This window comes from Callorhinus ursinus, unplaced genomic scaffold (genome assembly GCF_003265705.2).
Source record: "Callorhinus ursinus isolate GAN/ISIS: 27379988/994484 unplaced genomic scaffold, GSC_fseal_2.0 scaffold40, whole genome shotgun sequence".
NCBI lineage: Eukaryota > Metazoa > Chordata > Mammalia > Carnivora > Otariidae > Callorhinus > Callorhinus ursinus.
In genome coordinates this window covers 1,098,023-1,118,698 of record NW_027397102.1, presented here as the reverse complement: position 1 = coordinate 1,118,698, position 20,676 = coordinate 1,098,023, and the positions used below count along the sequence as shown (strand labels likewise).

Below are 20,676 nucleotides of genomic sequence, written 5' to 3'. Positions count from 1 at the left end.
AAAGGCTGGGGGTTACCTAGTATCTGTGGCAGGCCCTCCCCACACTACTGTGGTCAGGGCAGGGTGGTCACACTCACCTGCAAGTAGATCTTCTTAAGTCCAGGAATGGAGTCACTGACACGGCCTGACACAAGGCGCCCAAGGCCTGAGGTAGCCCCAATACACACCAAGAGCACCCAGGTCTGCTTGATTTCCAAGAACTCCTCCTCCACATACTTCATCTGAAAAGCATAGCACCAGGACCCCCAGGGACAGGAGGAAGAAAAGGAGCTGACTGGTTAACTGTTTGCATATCCAAAACCCTCTACTGCTTACTTTCCTGGACCATGGCAAGAGCTCCCTCCCCTACAACCCCCTCCTTTGTAGCCCTAGCTCTGGAACAAGCTTTCTGGCTGCTTCTAATTGCTTAAAAGGCTTCGTATGCCTTTGCTCTTTGGATTCTGGGCTTCTGAGCAATAGCTGAGGGGAGTGGGTATCTCCAAGCCCCTTCCAAGCTCTGGCAGGACAGACTACAGACAGCCTTAAAAACTAAGAAAATCCAAGAGATCCCCCAAAATCTCCCCATTCCCTGACCCAGAACTGATAGCCTGGGGCAACAGCAGGTCACCAGGGGAGAAGATCCACCAACTTCCATATAATGCTTCCAGAAGTGTGTTTTAAGAAACACGAGGTCTATGGAAGATAATAACTGGACTACAACTGACAGTTCTGTGGAAGTAGAATTTGGGTGGATAATGGTTAAATAAAACTAAATGGATTTCTTTTACTGCTGGATTTTTGGTACCTTTAAAAGATTGCAACAATGTGAAGCTAGAAATATTGATTATGTGTCGATTCCTGAACAGATCATTTGACCACAAAGACCAGCATTCCATAGAATACACTCTTAGGAAACCCTATCCTTGGGTCATCTGGGCCAGTCTTCCATCCCAATGATGCTTATCTTCTGAAAACCTATCTAGATTTATCAGTGGGAACCCCACTGATAAAGCATGGGCTTTCCCCTAAGGAACTCTTCCCTTTTTCCATTGAGGTCTTCCCTCAGTCTGTTCTTTCTTACTCTGCATCTCTTCAAACATTGTTTGGTCTCTTTTTCCAAAGGTCCCAGCTCTGCCCTTTCACTGTCCTTCACCCCTACCCTCTGGACCTCGGGCAGACTAAGGGCAGCTTCTTGGAGGTAAGGTGGGTCCACCCTAGTATTCCTTACCAGGTGTACATAGGGAACGAAGTAGCCAAGGGCAGCAGCAGCAATCCCGAAGGCCCAGATGCGGTAGGTACGTTGGCGGAATACTCGCATGTTGAAGTACTTTCTAAGTTGAGACAGAATGCGTTGGCACAGGGTGCGGACACCTCTCTTGTTTGGGGTGTCCTGGGAACTGGGTAGGAGTGGCCGGTAGGTGAGCGAAAGCAGCGTAAGAATAAACATGAAGGTACTCAGCACCTGGAAGGTTTGGGCGAGCTTGATCTTAGCCCCCAGTGTTTTGATGAGAAGAGGAAAGGATATGGAGAAGATGCTACTCCCAGCAGACACCACACCATTGGCCAGACCCAGACGCCGTTGGAAGTAGTGGCCCAGGATGACGAGAGATGGCTGAAAGGCGAAGGAACAGCCACAACCAAAGAGAATCCCATAGGTGAAATAACGCAGGCTTAGGGAGCTGTGGGAGAAACACCAAGAGCTATTCTCAGCAGCCTGACCAGCAATCCACCTGCCCTCTCCCATCACCCTCCTGAGACCTTCATACCCCCACCATAACCCACAACCCCACTTACCACTGACCTTCAGAATAGACAAAGAACAGGACTTTCTTATCCCTATTTTGCAGATGAGGAAACAGAGTCTCAGAGAAGTAATTTACCCAGTGTAGCATAACTGGGGATCAGCAAAGCTTGGACTTGACTCTAGGTCTGCATGACTCTAGTTTGAATCATAGTACCCCATCAAAGAGAATTGCTCAAAAGAATGTCAGAACCAACCTATGCAATGGCTGGAGAAGAGGCTAGAAGGAGTAAGTCAGGGCCTTAGAACAGTTTCACCTACTGCTCACCTAGACACCATGTGTAGGCTGGTAGCCAAAGCTTTATCCCAAGTAACAACAAAGGTCTGCAGGAAGCCAAGATCCTGGAAGGTCAAGATCTTCCATGGGACTCTACTATCTTTCTCTATGCTCAGGGCCCTTCATATTTCAGAAAATGGCTGGTAGGTTCCTGAGAAACCTCATCCCCAACCCTACCCAAGGTCTGGATATCCCAAGACCCTTTACTCCAGACCTTAGATGATCTCCGTGGGGATCCTGAAGTAAGGAGTCCCTTTAACTTCCAGATCCTGGCTCCTGTTTGCTGGACATGGTATGGCTTAGCCTCCCAGAGTAGCCTGACTGCTTGATGAGAAGTGGAGCCTCAAAGAAATTGTGGGCCTGGCCAAGTAAGACAGGTTCTGGCTTAAAACTCTTAGGTCCTGCTGTGGCCATAAGCCTCTGTAACAGAAGGCAAAGTGTCAAAAGAGAAAAGGCCACGGGAAGGTCAGCTTGGCCAGCCGTCTGCCCTTAGACAATATTGGCACAACCTAGTGAAGAATTTTGTTTTCTTTTTGAAGTTTCCACATATTTTGCAATAGTTCTTATCCGACCATTTAATTAACTAATACTCTCCATGGTCAGGCCGTTGCTCTCCATAGATGGACCCAGTCCTCATACAGCAAAGGATTAGGCCTCTGCTATAGAGATGATGTGGTGTTAGCACTCATGATTCTAAGACAACTATATCACCATTGCTTTCCTTTATTTTTATTTAAATGTTTATTTAAATTCCAGTTAGTTAACATACAGTGTAATATTAGTTACAGGTGTACAATATAGTGATTCAACACTTCCATACAACACTTGGTGCTCATCCCAACAAGCGTACTCCTTAATCCCCATCACCCATTTAACCCATCCCCCAACCCACTTCTCTGGTAACCATCAGTTTGTTCTCTATAGTTAAGAGTCTGTTTTATGATTTGCCTCTCTCTTCCCGCACCCCATGTTCATCTGTTTTGTTTCTTAAATTTGACATATGACTGAAGTATTTGTCTTTCTCTGACTGACTTATTTCACTTATCATAATACTCTCTAGCCCCATCCATATTGTTGCAAATGGCAAGATTGCTTTTCATCTGCTTATATTCACTGGATATGAGCAAAAGCTTTAGTTTTAAAAGGGTTGCCTCCACTTGGAACACATAGCTTAGCCAACTGCTCCTCTTCTGTCAGATTTTTGGAGACTGGCCTGGTCTGGGGGCCTTGTGTAAGGGAGAGGAGTTAAGAAGGTCTAAGGGAGACCTTCAAGGAGAGGTCCAGCAAAGCATGGGATTTAGTTCAGAGTGCTGTCTGATAGATCTATTTCTAGCAGGGCCTCAAGACAGGAAGCCCCTGCATAGGCTTGCCAAGACTTCCCCAGCCCTGCCTACACTCTGTCCCATCTCATGCCATCTAAAAGAACTCAGAACCCTGATTCAGACAACAGGAAGGATGACTTAGAGCGCTAGCCACAAGCAGAACCATTTTTCCACTGGACATGAAGCCATCCAGAAAATTTCTTGGCTCTAAAGATATTCTTACAGAAAAGGCAAAGGGGGTGGGGAAGGGCTTAGGGGCTGGAGAACAGAATGCCTATTCCATTGTGCCTAAAGATGAGTGCCAGAAAAAAATACATCCGAGCTCCTTCCCCTCCTGTAACTGAGCTGATGTGTACTGGAAGAGAAATGGGATCCGTATGTTGCTAATTTGTTTACACTTTGCTCTGCTCTGCGTTAAAAAACAGGGCTCTGCTGTGTAGTGCTGAGACTGGAGCCACTTCTGAGGCCTAGCTCCTTCCCTCAAGGGGCCAGGCACCAGCTTGCTGAAGGCAAATGAGGCCAGCCACCAGAGGGATCCTGAAAGGGTTTGGGAGGGGGGGCTGCCATAGGAGAGCTGAGCACATTCCAAGCAGGACATGGTTTTCCCCTCCTCTGTCCCAGTTGGATGGGACCAAGCCAAGAAATCATTGTAGGCCATATCCAAGCTCTGCTGGAGGGTAGGCTGGGTAGCCAGAAATGCTCAAGTCAAAAAAAAAGCTGGCTCCCTCTCACAGGGCCCAGTTGTGGCAGAACCCAGTTATCATTTTCCACTGTGAGTGGAACCTTAGGCCTAGAGAGTATAACCATAGTCCTTCTCTGGTGAGCCAAGATCAGAAAGCAAGTCCCTGACAAGTTAGCCATGTCTCCAGGCCAGCATTGTCATACACCAGCCCAGGCAAATTGGAAGTAGGAAGTATAAAAACTTCCAAAGTGTCTTTGGCAGAAAGTCAACAGACTTCTTTAGGAGTCCCATATTCCTCAGGCCATGGTGGAAGGTTTTTATTTCTCCCCTCCCCTGCAGACATGCTTCTGCAGGGTTGGCAGAAAGAAACCAGAGAATGAACTTACAGCCTGCTTCTTGCCTGATACTGCCAAGTTTTGACAGTAGGACCAACTGGACCAGAGTTTGAGGTTAGCCTAGGCCTAGCTGGGTAGCTGGGTGCTAGGTCTAGACCCCCAGTGGGGGATGCTGCTAAACATCCCTTCTCATGCCCAAGACATGATCTTTTTTCTTTCCCAAATTATCTATACATTGGCAGCCAGAAATACCTGGAAAGGAGCCAGAAATGCTAAAAAGCCTGGGGTTCAGCTGACTTCTTTTTCAATATAAGATTCCCTCAGGAATCCTGTAAAGTAGGTGTTTCACATGCGTTCACTCCAGAAGCTCATTCCCAGGAAGGCAAGTGAGGTCATGAGTTGTGTGGCATATTGAAGGGGGAATAGAATGGCAGAGCTGGAAGAGACCTGAAAAGACTATCTGGTCTAATCCCCTCATGTTACAGATATAGAAACTGAGATAGGGGAATGGTACTCATCATTGAGTGGCTATAGCCATTTAGTGGCCAAAACTGGACTTAGGCCCAGCTTTATGAACTCCCAAGCTTAGGCTTCTCCCACCACTTTGGAAATTTGGGGTCCTTTTGGGGGATATTGTATACCAATGTGTCCTGGAGACCCTACCTAGATGAATTCCACTGGACAGTGATTCTCAGGAGCAGGGTCTTTGAGGACCCTACATGGAAAGGGCCACAGCGGATTCTGCAATGAGAAGCGTCCCCAGTTGAAGCACAGAAAGAAGCCAACCTTCAGTCTCGGGCAAATGGCTAGCAACTCCTAGCCTTACCTGGTAAAGGAGCTGGTATGGAGGCCTATGAAAGCGACAGCAGCCCCTGCAGTTGCTGTGATTCGGCAGCCCAAACGATCAGTGAATATACTCACAATGGGAGAACAGAAGAAGATCATGCCCATTGAGAGGGCTCCTACCCATGCTGCAGAGAAAAGAAGCACAAAGACAACTTAGCTTAACGTGGTACCCAGTGATGCAGCTGGTATCTCAGTTCTCCTTCTCTGGCCTTTCACAGGGGACATTGCATTGGCCTCACTGCCATCCTGCTAGTCCCTAATGGTCAGAGAAGTTAGGTGGCTTCCATAAGCACCTGTAGTGGGGCAATGTGAGAACCAGGAGTTTAGTTAATAAGCACACCTAGAACTTCAGAGCTGGGGTAGGGGGCCTTTAGAGATCAAGTCTATGACGGGATCTTCTAGCTAGTCACCACATGGCTGTACTACATTTCTCAGCTACTTTGGCTGTTTGGTATGACCATATGACTGAATTCTGACCAATAGGATGTGTGTTAAATAATATACACCACTTCCAGGCCAGGACCATAAAAAAACTCCCATGAGATTTCTGCTTTCCTGTGAGCTACAACCACAAAGTGACCTTGCAAGCCATGTATTAAGACTGGTAGAACTGCCATCAGTTCCGTCTGGGCCCCTAGATAACTACATGGAGCAAAGTTCCCTCACCAATCTGGAACCCCTTCCCTGAACATTGCATAAGAAATAAAGAAACTTCTTTTTTTAAATTTAAATTCAATTAATTCACATATAAAGTATTATTAGTTTCAGAGGTAGAGTTTAGTGATTCATCAGTTGCATATAACACCCAGTGCTCATTACATGAAGTGCCCTCCTTAATGCCCATCACCCAGTTACTCCATCCCCCCACCCACCTCCCCTCCAGCAACCATCAGTTTGTTTCCAATAATTAGGAGTCTTTCATACTTCCTGTCCTTTAAGCCACTGAATTTCTGAGGGCCATTTGTTAACAGCAGTTAAACCAACATAAACTAAAACAAAAAGATTCCTCCACTACCATTTTACTGATAAACAGGCCCAGAAATGTGAAGGGACTTACCAAAGATCACACAGCAAGTTAGTGGCAGAGCTGGGACTCAAACCCAACTCTTCTTATTCCTAGTCCAAAGTTCATTGTATTATGTCTTCTATTGGGATGAGTGAAGCTTTCCATAATTGGAGGTGTGCAAGCAGATGCTAGATATAAAACAGGGGATTCAAGAATCGGGGTCAGATTTGGACTAGCCAACATTTTAGGCCCTTCCAGGCATGCTAAGCCAGATTTATAGCCTTAAGCATGTTCTACCTGGCTTCAGGGCCAAGGAGCATGGGAGTTAATTGAGCCTTCAGGAGCTAAGGTAAAGCTTGTGTTGGCCATTGGAACAGTCCTATAAAGATATTAAGACTAAAGAGCAGGGAAGTCCACAGACAAAGGCCTCCTCGAATTGTATGAGGAAACAAGGCAGATTTAGGAGCCACCCAGAGATTTCTAAGGACACTGTGCAAGAGGTCATGTAATCCTTCATCAGAGCCTATGTTTGGCAAATCCCTGACTCCAAACTCAAATAAGAAGAGTTTATTCTGTTTATAAAGGTTCTTAACTGTCTGTAACAGTCCTCACTGGGGAGGAAGAAATTTACCATTTTACTTAGATTCTTTCAGCCCATTTCCCTTTACTTACCCCTCAGAAAGAAAGCTCATTTTTTTTTTCTTTGAAAGCTGTTATCAAGTTTCTTCTTAGGCCTCTTTTCTAGGCAAAATAATATTAGTTGCCTTAACTTTTTTCCTTAGCTTTAATTTCTAACTCTGTACTTTCAGAGCTCTCCTCTGAACATGTTCCAAGTCTTCATATCATCATCAAAAAGCATTCACTGAGTATCACCCGAGCAAGGTACCAGGACCGTTTCTGGCTCTCTTCTATCGTGGAACCCCAAGTTGCTTAGAGGATTGCAGTCTCAGTTGGGTCAAGGCTAGTCCACCATCTGTGTCTCTTATCTCAATGCCTAAGAAGTTGCTCAGATCCCCACTGGGAATCTTTGCTTTGCTGGGGCACCAACTTGAGCCCTAGCTGCCTGGCTTCAAAAGTACTGGCCTGGGACGGCAGGAAACCTGAACTTTCTCATCACAATTTTACCTCTTATCTTGCAGTTTCACCTCTTATCAGCCATGGGACCTTAAGCAAGTCACACAGCACTTCTCTAATCCTGTCCTCTTATCTGTAAAATGGGGATTAAAATTCCTGATGTGCCTTCCTCCAAGTTTTCTTTTAAATAATAATCAGATGTAATCACACTTAAGAGAGCTTTATAAATACCAATAGTCACACCATATACAAAAATTAATGCAAATGGATCATAGGCTTAAATGTAAAACTTAAAACTAAAAAACTTACAGAACAGAGTGTAGGAGAAAATCTTTCTGACCTTAAGGTAGGCAAAGATTTCACAGAAATTAACAAAAAGTATGATCCATAAAAGAAAGACACTGATACATTAGAATTTATCAAAATTTAAAATTTCTGCCTTTCATAAAATACTGTTATCAGAATGAAAAAGCAAGTCACAGGCTGGGAAAAATATTTACAACACACACATCTGATAAAAAGACTGGTATCCAGAACACAAGTGTTAGTTGACTCTCATAACTCAATAAGAATAAAGCAAGCAATCCAGTTTAAAACATGGGCAAAAGATGTGAACAGACATTTCACACATATACACACACTATGAATGACAAGCACAGGAAAATATGCTCAATATCAGTAATCATTCAAGAAATGCATATTAAAGCCACAGTGAGATACCCCTACATACCCACTAAAAAGGTTTTTAAGAAATCACAATGCCTGCTACTAGAGAGGATGGAGGGGAACTGGAAATCTCATACACTGCTGGTGGGAATGCAAAATGGTACACCAACTTTGGAAAACAGTTTGGCAGATTCTTATGAGGTTCAACGTACAATTACCACATGACCTTGAAATCCCACTCCTAGGTATTTACCCAAGATAAATGAGAACTTATGTTTACACAAAAACCTATACCTAGATGTTCATAGCAGCTTTTTTTGTTTTGCTTTAGTTCTTGTTTTTTTTTAATTTTATTTAAATTTTAGGTAGTTAACATACAGTGCAATATCGGTTTCTGGAGTAGAATTCATAATTCATCATTACATACAACATCCAGTGCTCATCATAACACATGCCCTCCTTAATCCCCATCACCCGTCTAGCCCATCCCCAACCCACCTCCGTCCGTCAACCCTCAGTTTGTTCTCTATCATTAAAAAAAGACATCCAGATGGCCAAAAAGACACATGAAAAACTGCTCAACATCACTCATCAGGGAACTCCAAATCAAAACCACGATAAGACACCATCTCACACCTGTCAGGATGGCTAAAATTAGCAACACAAGAAACAACAGGTGTTGGCAAGGATGCAGAGAAAGGGGAACCCTCTTGCACTGTTGGTGGGAACGCAAACTGGTATAGCCACTCTGGAGAACAGTACGGAAGTTCCTCAAAAAGTTAAAAATATACCTACCCTAAGATCCAGCAATTGCACTACTAGGTATTTACCCAAAGGATACAAAAATACAAATTCAAAGAGACACATGCACCCCGATGTTTATAGCAGCATTATCTACAATAGCCAAAAAATGGAGAGAGCCCAAATATCCATTGACTGATGAATGGATAAAGAAGATATGGCATATATATACAATGGAATATTACTCAGCAGCTTTTTTTTTAATAACTGCCAAAACTTGGCAATAACTCAGAATGTACTTTAACCAGTAAATGGATAAGTGGGTATACGTTAATACAATAGATTACAACTCTGCAATAAACAGGAATGACCTATTGATACCAGCAAAAACTTCAACAATTCTCAAAGTCATTACACGAAGTTAAATAAGCCAGACACAAATGATTTTATTTATATAAAATTCTGGAAAGGCAAAACTATGGGGCAGAAAAATAGATCAGCGAGTACCAGGAGGAAGGATGGGGGTGGGGAGAGGATTCATTACAGGGGAGCATGAGGGAACTTTCTGGAGTGATGAAATGTTATATATTTTAACTCTAGTATGGAGTTCATAGGACTGAGCATATAAAAAGGGTGAATATTACCATAGTAAATTATACCTCAATAAATCTGATGTTATTTAAAAAAAGGAGAGGGCAGGGAAGCAGAAAGTGCCAGTGGGAGATTTCATTTATGATGTATGTATTTTTATTCTGGAAGGATTTAAAAAAAATAGTTCTAGTGTATTGTCAAAGAGGAAAATACTACATTAAATCATCTTGCTGACATTTAATCAACTAGAACTCATGATTATTTGGCCCTTCTGAATATCTACAATACAATGAAAACTGAGGACTGGGCTTGAAGGTAACTTTTGTACAAAGAAAGTTTAAATTATATTTGATATAGCATTTTTCTGGTTAATGACATGTGTCCGTCATTATGGTATAATACAGAATATTTTCACTGCCCTAAAAATCCTGTGCTCCACCTATTCATCCTGCCTCACCCTTCCAACATCTGGCAACCACTGATCTTTTTACTGCCTTCATAGTTTTGCCTTTTCCAGAATGTTACATAGTTGGAGTCATACAGTGTGTAGTCTTTTCAGATTGGCTTCCTTCACTTAGTAATATGCATTTAAGGTTTCTCCATGCCTTTTCATGGCTCAATAGCTCATTTCATTTTTAGCAGTGAATAATATTCCATTGTCTGGCTGTACCACAGTTTATTTATCAACTCACCTACTGAACTGAAGGACATCTTGGTTGCTTCCACATTTTGACAATTATGAATAAAGCTGCTAGAAACATTTGTGTGCAAATTTTTGTGTGGACATACATATTTTATATATTTGGTTAAATACTAAGGAGCTCAATTGTTAGATCATATGTTTAATTTTGTAAGAAACTGCCAAACTGTCTTCCAAAGTGGCTGTACCATTTTCCGTTCCCACTGGCAATGAGTGAGAGTTCTTGTTGCTGCACATCCTTCTGGCATTTGGTGTTGTCAGTGTTCCAGACTTTGGCCATTCTGATAGGCATGTAGTGGTATATCATTGTTCTTTATTTTTTTAATTTTTAAATTTAAATTCAATTTAATTAACATATACTGTATTATTAGTTTCAGATGTAGAATTCAGTGATTCATCAGTTGCATACAACACTCAATGCCCATTACTTCAGGTGCCCTCCTTAATAATGCTCATCACCCAGTTACCCCATCCCTCCACCCACCTCCTCTCCAGCAGCCCTCAGTTTGTTCCCTATAGTTAAGAGTCTCTTATGGTTTGCCTCCCTCTCTGTTTTCGTCTTTTATATTTTTCCTTCCCTTCCCCTATGTTCATCTGGTTTGTTTCATAAATTCCACATATAGGTGAAATCGTATGGTATTTGTCTTTCTCTGACCGACTTATTTTGCTTAGCTTAATGCTCTCCTGTTCCATCCACATCACTGCAAATGGCAAGATTTCATTCTTTTTGATAGCTGAGTAATATTCCATTACATATATATTATATATATATTATATATATATATAAAATGATGTCCATCGACAGATAAATGGATAAAGAAGATGTGATACACACACACACACACACACACAAACACACACACACACACATACATCTGAACTCTTTCCATAATTTGGTCATTGTTCTTTTCATTTGCATTTCCTTGATGACATATGAAGTTGAGTACCTCTTTTGTATGGTTTTTTCTCATCTGTGTATTTTCTCTTTTAAGTTTCTATTTAAATCCCAGTTAGTTAACATACAGTGTAATATTAGTTTCAGGTACACAATATACTGATTCAACAATTCCATACAACACCTGGTGCTCATCACAAGTTCACTCCTTAATACCCATCACCTATTTAACCCATTCCCCCACCCACGTCTTTTTTTTTAAGATTTTATTTATTTATTTGACAAAGAGAGAGATATAGCAAGCACAAGCAGGGAGAGCAGGAGAGAGAGAATCAGGCTCCCTGCTGAGCAGGGAGCCCAACACAGGGCTAGATCCCAGGACCCTGGGATCATGACCTGAGCCAAAGGCAGATGCTTAACCAACTGAGCCACATAGGCACCCCTACATCATCTTGTAACCATCAGTTTGTTCTCTATAGTTAAGAATCTGTTTCTTGGTTTGCCTCTCTTTCTCACATATAGGTCTTTTTTTAGAGGGCAGAGCAGCAGAAGGAAAGGGAGAGAGAGAATCTTAAGTAGGCTTCATGCCCAGCATGGAGCCAGATGCAGGGCCTGAGATCATCACTTGAGCCAAAATCAAGAGTGGATGCTTAGTCGACTGAGCCACCCAGACACCCCTCACATTTAGGTCTTTAATCCATTTTGAATTTATTTTTTGCTATGGTGTAACAAAGTGGTCCAGTTTCATTCTTTTGCGTGTTACCGTCCAGTTTTCCCAACACCATTGTTGTCTTTTTACCATTGGATATTCCTGTTTTGTCAAAGATTAATTGATCATATAGTTGAGGGTTCATTTCTGGGTTTTCTATTCCATCCCATGCATCTATGTGTCTGTTTTTGCACCAGTACCATACTGTTTTGATCACTACAGCTTTGTGATATAACTTGAAGTCCGAAATTGTGATGCCCCAGCTTCACTTGTTTTTTTTTTTTTCAAGGTTGCTTTGGCTGTTTGGGGTCTTTTGTAGTTCCGTACAAATTTTAGGATTGTTTGTTCTAGCTCTGTGTAAAATGCTGGTGATATTTTGATAGGAACCGTATTAAATGTGTAGATTGCTTTGGGTAGGAAAGACATTTTAACAGTATTTGTTCTTCCAATCCATGAGCATGGAATGTCTTTCCATTTCTTGGTGTCCTTTTCAGTTTCTTTCATCCGTGTTTTATAGTTTACAGAGTACAGGTTTTTTACCTCTTTGGTTTGGTTTACTCCCATGTATCTTATTGTTTCTGGTGCAATTGTAAATGGCATTGACTTTTTAAAAAGATTTTATTTATTTATTTTTCAGAGAGAGAGAGAGAACGAGCACAGGCAGGTGGAGCAGCAGGCAGGGGAGAAGGAGAAGCAGACTCCCCGCTGATCAAGGAGCCCAATGCAGGACGCAGTCTCAGGACCCTGAGATCATGACCTGAGCTGAAGGCAGACATTTAACTGACTGAGCCACCCAAGTGTCCTGGCACAGATTTCTTTATTTCCATTTCTGCTACTTTATTTTTGGTCTATAGAAATGCAACAGATTTCTGTACACTGATTTTGTATCCTGTGACTTTATTGAATTCATTATCAGTTCTAGCAGGTTTTTGTGTAGAGTCTTTTGTGTTTTTCTATATATAGGTTCATGTCATGTGGAAATAGTGAAAGTTTTACTTCCTCCTTGCCAATTGGGATGCCTTTTATTTCTTTTTGTTGTCTGATTGCTGTGGCTAGGACTTCCAGTACTATGTTAAATAACAGTGGTGAGTACCACTCCCTCTATGTTAAATAACAGTGGTGAGAGTGGACATCCCTGTCTTCTTCCTGACCATAGAGGAAAAGCTTTCAGGTTTTCCCCATTGAGTATTATGTTACCTTTGGGCTTCTCATATATGGCCTTTATTATGTTGAGATATATATGTTCCCTCTAAACCTACTTTGTTGAGGATTTTTATCAAGAATGGATATTGTACTTTATTGAATGCCCTTTCTGCATCTATTGAAATGATCACATGGTTCTTATCCTTTCTTTTACTAATGTGGTATATCACATTGATTTGCAAATATTGAACTATTCTGGCAACCCAGGAATAAGTCCCACTTGATCATGGTGAATGATTCTTTTACTGTATTGCTGGATTCAGTTTGCCAGTATTTTATTAAGAATTTTTGCATCTGTGTTCATCAGGGATATTGACCTGTAGTTCTTTTTTTTAGTGATGTCTCTATCTGGTTTTGGTATCAGAGTAATGCTGGCTTCATAGAATGAATATGGAAGTTTTCCTTCCTTTTCTATTTTTTTTGGAATAGTTTGAGAAGAATAGATATTAACTGTTCTATAAGTGGTAGAATTTGCACATGAAGCTGTCTGGTCCCAGACTTCCATATGTTGGGAGTTTTTGATGACTGATTCAATTTCTTTGCAGACTATCAGTCTGTTCAAGTTTTCTATTTCTTCCTCTATCAGTTTTGATAGTTTATATGTTTCTAGGAATTTACCCATTTCTTCCAGGTTGTCTAATTTGTTGGTATATAGTTTTTCATAATGTTCTAATTGTTTGGATTTCTGTGGTGTTGGTTGTTCTTTCTCCTCTCTCATTTGTGGTTTTATTAATTTGGGTCCTTTCTCCTGTCTTTTTGATAAGTCTGGCTAGAGGTTTACCAATTTTATTAATATTTTCAAAGAACCAGCTTCTGGTTTCATAGTTTCTATATCATTTATTTCTGCTCTAATCATTATTATTTCCTTCCTTCTGCTGTCTTTAGGCTTCACCTGTTCTTTTACTAGCTCTTTTAGGTGTAAGGTTAGGTTGTTGCTTTGGAATTTTTCTTGCTTCTTGAGCTGGGCCTGTAATACTATATACTGCCCTCTTGGGACCACTTTTGCTGCATCCCAAAGGTTTTGGACAATTATATTTTCATTTTCATTTGCTTCCATGTATTTTTTAATTTCTTCTTTGATTTCCTAGTTGATACATTTATTGTTTAGTAGCATGTTGTTTAACCTCCCTGTATTTGTGGTCTTTCCAAATTTTTTCTTGTGATTTTCTTCTAGTTTCATAGCATTTTGGCCAGAAAAGCTGCATGGTACAACTTTAATCTTTTTGTATTTGTTGAGGCCTGTTTTGTGACCTAATATGTGTTCTATTCTGGAGAATGTCCATGTGCACTTGAAAAGAATGTGTAGGGGTGCCTGGTTGGCTCAGTCAGTTAAGTGTCTGCCTTTGGCTCAGGTCATAATCCCAGGGTCCTGGGATTGAGCCCTGCATCAGGCTCCCTGCTCAGCAGGAGCCTGCTTCTCCCTCTGCCTGCCACTCCCTCTGCTTGTGCTCTCTCTATATTATATATGTCAAATAAGTAAATAAAAACTTTAAAAATAGAAGAGAAAAGAATGTGTATTCTGCTGTTTTAGGATGGAATGTTCTGAATATATCTATTAAGTCCATTTGGTCCAGTGTGTCATTCAAAGCTGTTGTTTCCTTGTTGATTTTCTGCTTAGATGATTTGTCCATTGATGTAAGTGGGGTGTTAATGTCCCCTACTATTACTATATTATCAACTAGTTCCTTTATGTTTGTCATTAATTGTTTTATTGATTTGGGTGCTCCCATATTGTGTGCATAAATATTTACTGTTGTTAGATCTTCTTTTTGGATTGTCCCCTTTATGATCACACAGTGCCCTACTTTGTCTCTTGTTACAGTCTGTCTTTTAAAGTCCAGTTTGTCTGATATAAGTAGTGCTACTCCAGCTTTCTTTTGATATCCATTTGTATGATAAATGTTTCTCCATCCCCTCACTTTCAATCTGCAGTGTGTCTTTAGCTTTAAAATGAGTCTCTTGTTGGTAGCATACAGATGGGTCTTTTTAAATTATTATTCATTCTGACACCCTATGTCTTTTGACTGGAGTGTTTAGTCCACTTACATTCACAGTACTTACTGATAGATATGTATTTATTACCATTTTATTACTTGTTTGGTCATGTTTTCCTGAGATTTTCTCTGATCCTTTCTTGCTTTTGTTACTTTTGGTCTCTCCTTTGTGCTCAAATATTTCTTGTAGGACTGGTTTAGTGGTCACGGACTCCTTTAGTTTTTGTTCATCTGGGAAACCCTTTACTTCTCCTTCTAGTTTAAATGATAGCTTTGCTGAATAGAGTATTCTTGACTGCACATTTTTCCCATTCAGCACTTAGAATATATCAAGCCACTTTCTTCTGGTTTGCCCAGTTTCTGTTGAGAAATCCCCAGCTAGCCTCCCAGGTTTCCCCTTGTAAGTTAAGGCCTTCTTTTATCTTGATGCTTTTAAGTTTTTCTTTATCACAGTATTTTGTCAATTTAATTAAAATGTCTTGGTCTTGGTCTGCTTTTGCTGATTTTGATGAGAGTTCTCCCTGCCTCCTGGATGTGGATATCTGTTCCCTTTCCTAGATTAGGGAAGTTTTCAGCTATTATTTCTTCAAATAAATTGTCTTACCCTTTTCTCTCTCTTTTTCTTCTGAGACTCCTACAATACAAATGTTATTACATTTGAGGGAGTCATTGAGTTGCCTAAGTCTATCCTTGTGTTGCATAATTCTTCTTTCTCTCTTTTGTTCAGCTTCATTACTTTTCATTACTTTGTTTTCCAGGTCACTAATTCATTCTTCTGCTTCTTCCAGCCTGCTGTTCACTGCATCAAGCCTGTTTTCAGTCGCATTTATTGTACTCTTCATCTCTGACTGATTCTTTTTTTAACTCTTTTATCTCTTTGGTAAAGGTTTCCCTGATGTCTTCTTTCTTTTCTCAAGCACAGTGTGTATCCTTATGATTGTTGCTTTAAATTCTCCATCAGGCATGTTACTTACATCTGTTTCTGTTAGATCTCTGGCCGTGGCCTTATCTTCTTTCATTTGGGATAAATTCCTCCGTCTTTGCATTTTGTCTAAATCTCTGCCTTCTTCTTTGTGTTAGAAAAGCCAGTTATGTCTCCTGCTCCAGAAAGTAATGATCTTATGAGGAAGGGGTCATTAATGCCTAGGGCCTGGTACTTCAGGAAGTGTCTCTGGTGTGCACTGCATGTGCTGTGCTATTGTGTTTTGGCTGCTCTGTCCTCAGACGAGTCCTCTGCAGAGGTTCTCCTTGCCTGCTGTGGGCAGTGTTTGGTCCCTGGCCTGAATGTGGCAAGTTTTAACTAGGTGTCCTCTGGTCTGCTTATGAAATGAGACTGGACACCTCCTCTACCAGAACTGAGGCCCTGCAGAACTCTCTGGTCAGGAGATGTGGTGTGGGCAGGGGTTTGTGCTGGTCTGGGGAGGGGCCTGCTGCACTGGGACTGAGGCAAGCATGACTGAGAAGGGTAATCCCACCAGAGCACAGGGGTGGTGGAACTTGTATGCAAGTTTGGCAGCCAGCGTCAGTGCTATGCTGTTTCCTGGAGGTGGCTCTGTGTTTAATCTGAGGGGTGGGGGAGGGGAATGTCACCCACCAGCTCCTTTGTTTCAGGAGAGGTATTTCCGTGAATGCTGCCTCTCAGGGATGGCTCTGAGAAGAGCGAATAATCTCCCCACTGTGTACCCCAGGTACTCTTCAGATTGCTGTTTCCACACTGTCTGCCCCTGGTTGTTTGCCTGCCTTCTCTCCAGAAGCAGCACAGTGCCCTCAGGGCACTGTCTCTTGACATTGTCTTTTGCAGAAGTTAATTTTAATGAAGTCTACCTTATCAATTATTTTCTTCATGGATTGTACCTTTGGTGTTGTATCTAAAAATTCATTGCCCTACCCAAGGTCATCTAGGTTTTCTCCTATGCTATTTTCTAGGAGTTTTAGAGTTTTTTGTGTTTTATATTTAGGTCTGTGGTCTATTCTGAGTTAATTTTTGAGAAGATTGTAATGTCTGTGTCTAGATTCATTTTTTGTACATGGATATCCAGTTGTTCCAGCACCATTTGTTGAAAAAACTATCTTTGTTCTATTGTATTGCTTTTGCTTCTTTGTCTAAGTTTAGTTAGCTGTATCTATGTGGATTTATTTCTGAGCTCTCTATTCTATTCCACTGATTTCTTTGTATATTCTTTCACTGATACCACACTGTCTTGAATATTCTTGCCTTATAGTAACTCTTGAAGTTGGGTAGTGACATTCTCCAACTTTGTTCATCTCCTCTAATATTGTATTGGCTATTTGGAAATTTTGCCTCTCCATGTAAAGTTTAGATTCAGTTTGTGGATAGCCACAAAATAACTTGAATTTTTATTGGGATTGCATTGAACCTACATTATCAATCTGGGAAGAACTGATATCCTGACAATATTGACTCTTCCTATGCATAAACATGGAATATCTCTCCATGTTTTTAGTTCTTTTTAAATTTCATTCATCACAGTTTTATAGTTTTCATCATATACAATTTGTGTATATATATATATATATATACACACACATATATATATACACACATATATATTGTTAGATTTATACCTAAATATTTCATTTTGGAGGCTCTAATATAAATGGTATTCATTTTTAAAATTTCAAAATCTAATTGTTCTTTACTGGTATATAGGAAAACAATTGACTTTTGTATATTAACTTTGTATCCTGAAACCTTGCTATAATCACTCATTAGTTCCAGGAGTTTTTTGTTGATTCTTTCAGATTTTCTACATAGATGATCATGTCATCTGTGAATACAGTTTTATGTCTTCTTTCTTAATCTGTCTACCTTAATCTGTTATTCCCTTTCCTTGTTTAAATGTTACACTAGCTAGAACTTCCAGGATGATATTGAAAAAGAGTGATAAGAGAGAATAACTTTGCCTTACCTGATCTTAGTGGGAAAGCTTCAAGTCTATCATCATTAAGTATGATGTTAGCTATAGGTTTTTTAATATAGATTTTTAAAAAATCAATCTGTTTGGGTTTCTTTTAAACTGTTAAATTCTGAAATAATTATGGATTCACAGGAAAGAGCCAAAATAATCCAGAGAAGTTCCATGAACCCTTCACCCAGTTTCCCCCAATGGTTATATCTTATGTAACTATACTAAAATATCAAAACCAGGAAATTTACATTGGTACAATATATATGTATGGTTCTATATCATTTTATCACATGTGTAGATTCTTGTAACCACCATTGCAATCAAGATACATATTTATTCCATCACCACAAACATCTCCTTTGTGCTACTCCTTTACAGTCATACCCAGTCCACTTCACTACCATTCCTAGGCAGCCACTAGTTTCTTATCTTTATAGATACTATTTTAAGAAAGTTATATAAATGGACTCATAGAGTACAGACCTCTGAAGATTGGCTTTTTTCACCTAGCATAATTCCCTGGAGATACATATTTGTAGTGAGTTTCCTGTATTTGGGATATGGGTTTTTTTTCTATCCACTCTGCCAATCTCTTTCAATTGATGTATTTTGACCATTTACAATGGAAATAATCATTGATATGGTTAGGGTAATTTTATTTTTGTTTTATGTTTTTTCTTCCTCTGTTTCCCTTTTCCCTGCCTGCTTGTAGGTTCCTTTAACAGTTTTTAGAATTCCATTTTGATTTATTTATAATGCTTTTGAGTGTCTCCTTTTGTATACTTTTTTTAGTGGTTGCTCTAGCTGTTATATTATATGTATATAACTTATCAAAGTTTACTGATGTTGACATTTCACAAGTTTGAGTGGAATGTAAGAACCTAACCTTCCTTATGCCCCTTCACTCTCCCTCATTTATAATATAATTTTCTTAAATATTTATTTATATACATTGATAACCACATCAGGAATCAATATAATTTTTGCTTCAACTGTTAAAGATAATTTAGATAACACAAAGGGAGAAGAAGGTCTATTGTAATCATCCATAATTTTACCCTTCATTATTCTTTCTCCCATCTTCATGTTTCAAGGTTCCTTCTTTTATTGCTTCCTTTCTGTTTAAAGAACATCCTTTGGCCATTCATTTAGAGTAGGTCTGCTGGTGACAAAGTCTCTTAGTTTTCCTTCATCTGAGAATATCTTGATTTTGCCTTCATTCCTAAAGGAAATTTTCATTGGATATGCAATTCTGGGTTGACAGTTTGTTTTTTTTCCCCCTGCACTTTAAAAATGTACCATCTTTCTTCTGCCCTTCATGATTTCTGATGAGAAATCCACTGTCATTTTAATGTTTCCCCTTTAGTTAGGGTGTCATTTCTCTCTCCCTGTTTTCAAGATGTGTGTGTGTGTGTGTGTGTGTGTGTGTGTGTGTGTGTGTGTGTTTAGATTTCAGAAGTTTGATTATGATGTATTTTGGCATAAATTTCTTTGAGTTCATCCTCTTTGGGATTCACTCAGCTTCTTGACACAGTAGATTTGTCTTTGCCTAATTTGGGAATTTTTTCAGTCATTCCTTGAGTACTTTTTCAGCTGCATCTCCTTTCTTCTCTCCCTCCAGGACTCCTCTGATGACAGGAATGTTACATGTTTTGTTATAGCCCCACAGTTATTTAAGGCTCTGTTCATTTTTTTTCCAATTTATTTTCTCTCTGTTGTTCAGATTTGATGATTTCTATTGTTCTGTCTTCAGGTTCACTGATTCTTTCCTCTGTCCTCTCTATTCTTTCATGGAGCCTATCCAGAGAGGTTCTTATTATCATTATTTCAGTCGTTGTATGTTTTAGTTATAAAACGTCCGTTTGTTTCTTCTTTGTATCTTCTATTTGTTTGCTAAGACAGTATTTTTTATTTGTTTCAAGTAGGATTGTAATTGCTCACTGAAGCATTTTTATGATGGTTGCTTTAAAATCCTCGTCAAATAATTCCAATATCTGTGTCGTCTTGGTGTTGGTATTAGTTGATTATCTTTCTCATTGAAGTTGAGATTTCTCCAGTCTTTGGTGTGACAAGTGGTTTTCTATTCTGGACATTTTGGATATTTTAAGACTCTGGATCTATCTAAATCTTGTGTTTTAACAAGCCTGCTATGGCACTGTGCCAGTAAGGCACCACCTCATTATTGCTATATGGGGTGTAAGAGATGGGGGTGGAAGTCCAGGTTCCCTGCTTAGCCTCCATTGAGGCTGGGAAGGATGGGTGCCTTGTTACTGCTGAGCAAGGGTTGGTGTTTAAAATCCCCACTGGGCTTCCTCTGATATTTTCCTGGCTAGAAAGGGTAGGGATTGCTTATTACTATTTCCCACATTGCTTTAACTGTTACTATACTGAACAATATTAAAAGTCCTACTTTCCTGCTTGGCCTTCAATGACACCACCTTGGCACCTCTCCAGGAATGGGAGGAGAGTCAAAGGTTAAAGTCTGGAAGGGTGAAAGTCCAGGCTCCCTCCGTTGACATTATGGGGGAGGAGTAGGCCTTCTTACCACTGAAAGGGAATGAAATTCTTAGCTCTCCACTTAGTTTTCTTTGATACTACCTCAGCATGATGGGGCAGTTTGGGGCACCTTGTTACAACTGGGTGAGTGTAGAAGTCTAGGTTTCCCACTAAGCCTTTGCTGATAAAAATCAGATGGGATGAATTTTTTTCCCCCATGGTGTTTGGCTGGAGCACAGTGGTTGTTGTCTAAAAGTTTTCTGTCTTCTATGCTGCCTCTTTCCTGGTCTTTTAGCTAGAAAAAGCAGGATTTTCTAGGGGCTTGTTTATCCACTGGTATTTCTCTGTTGCTAACCTTTTCAGCTCCAGGTCTAAGATATCTGAGGCAAAAATAAAAACCATGTAATTCACTGCTCTGTTGTTCCTCAG

At 40.2% G+C, this 20,676-nt stretch overlaps 1 protein-coding gene across 1 annotated transcript in view; it reads right to left on the bottom strand.

Annotated features, from left to right (window-relative positions):
* SLC16A2 (solute carrier family 16 member 2) overlaps window positions 1-20,676 on the bottom strand; it is a 118,914-nt gene that overhangs the window by 5,785 nt on the left and 92,453 nt on the right. The window contains exons 2-4 of the mRNA XM_025885083.2: window positions 5,223-5,367; window positions 1,208-1,658; window positions 78-221 (exon numbers count right to left, since the gene is read on the bottom strand). Of these exons, the coding sequence (XP_025740868.2) occupies window positions 78-221; window positions 1,208-1,658; window positions 5,223-5,367 (740 nt within the window). The remainder of the gene's footprint in view (window positions 1-77; window positions 222-1,207; window positions 1,659-5,222; window positions 5,368-20,676) is intronic.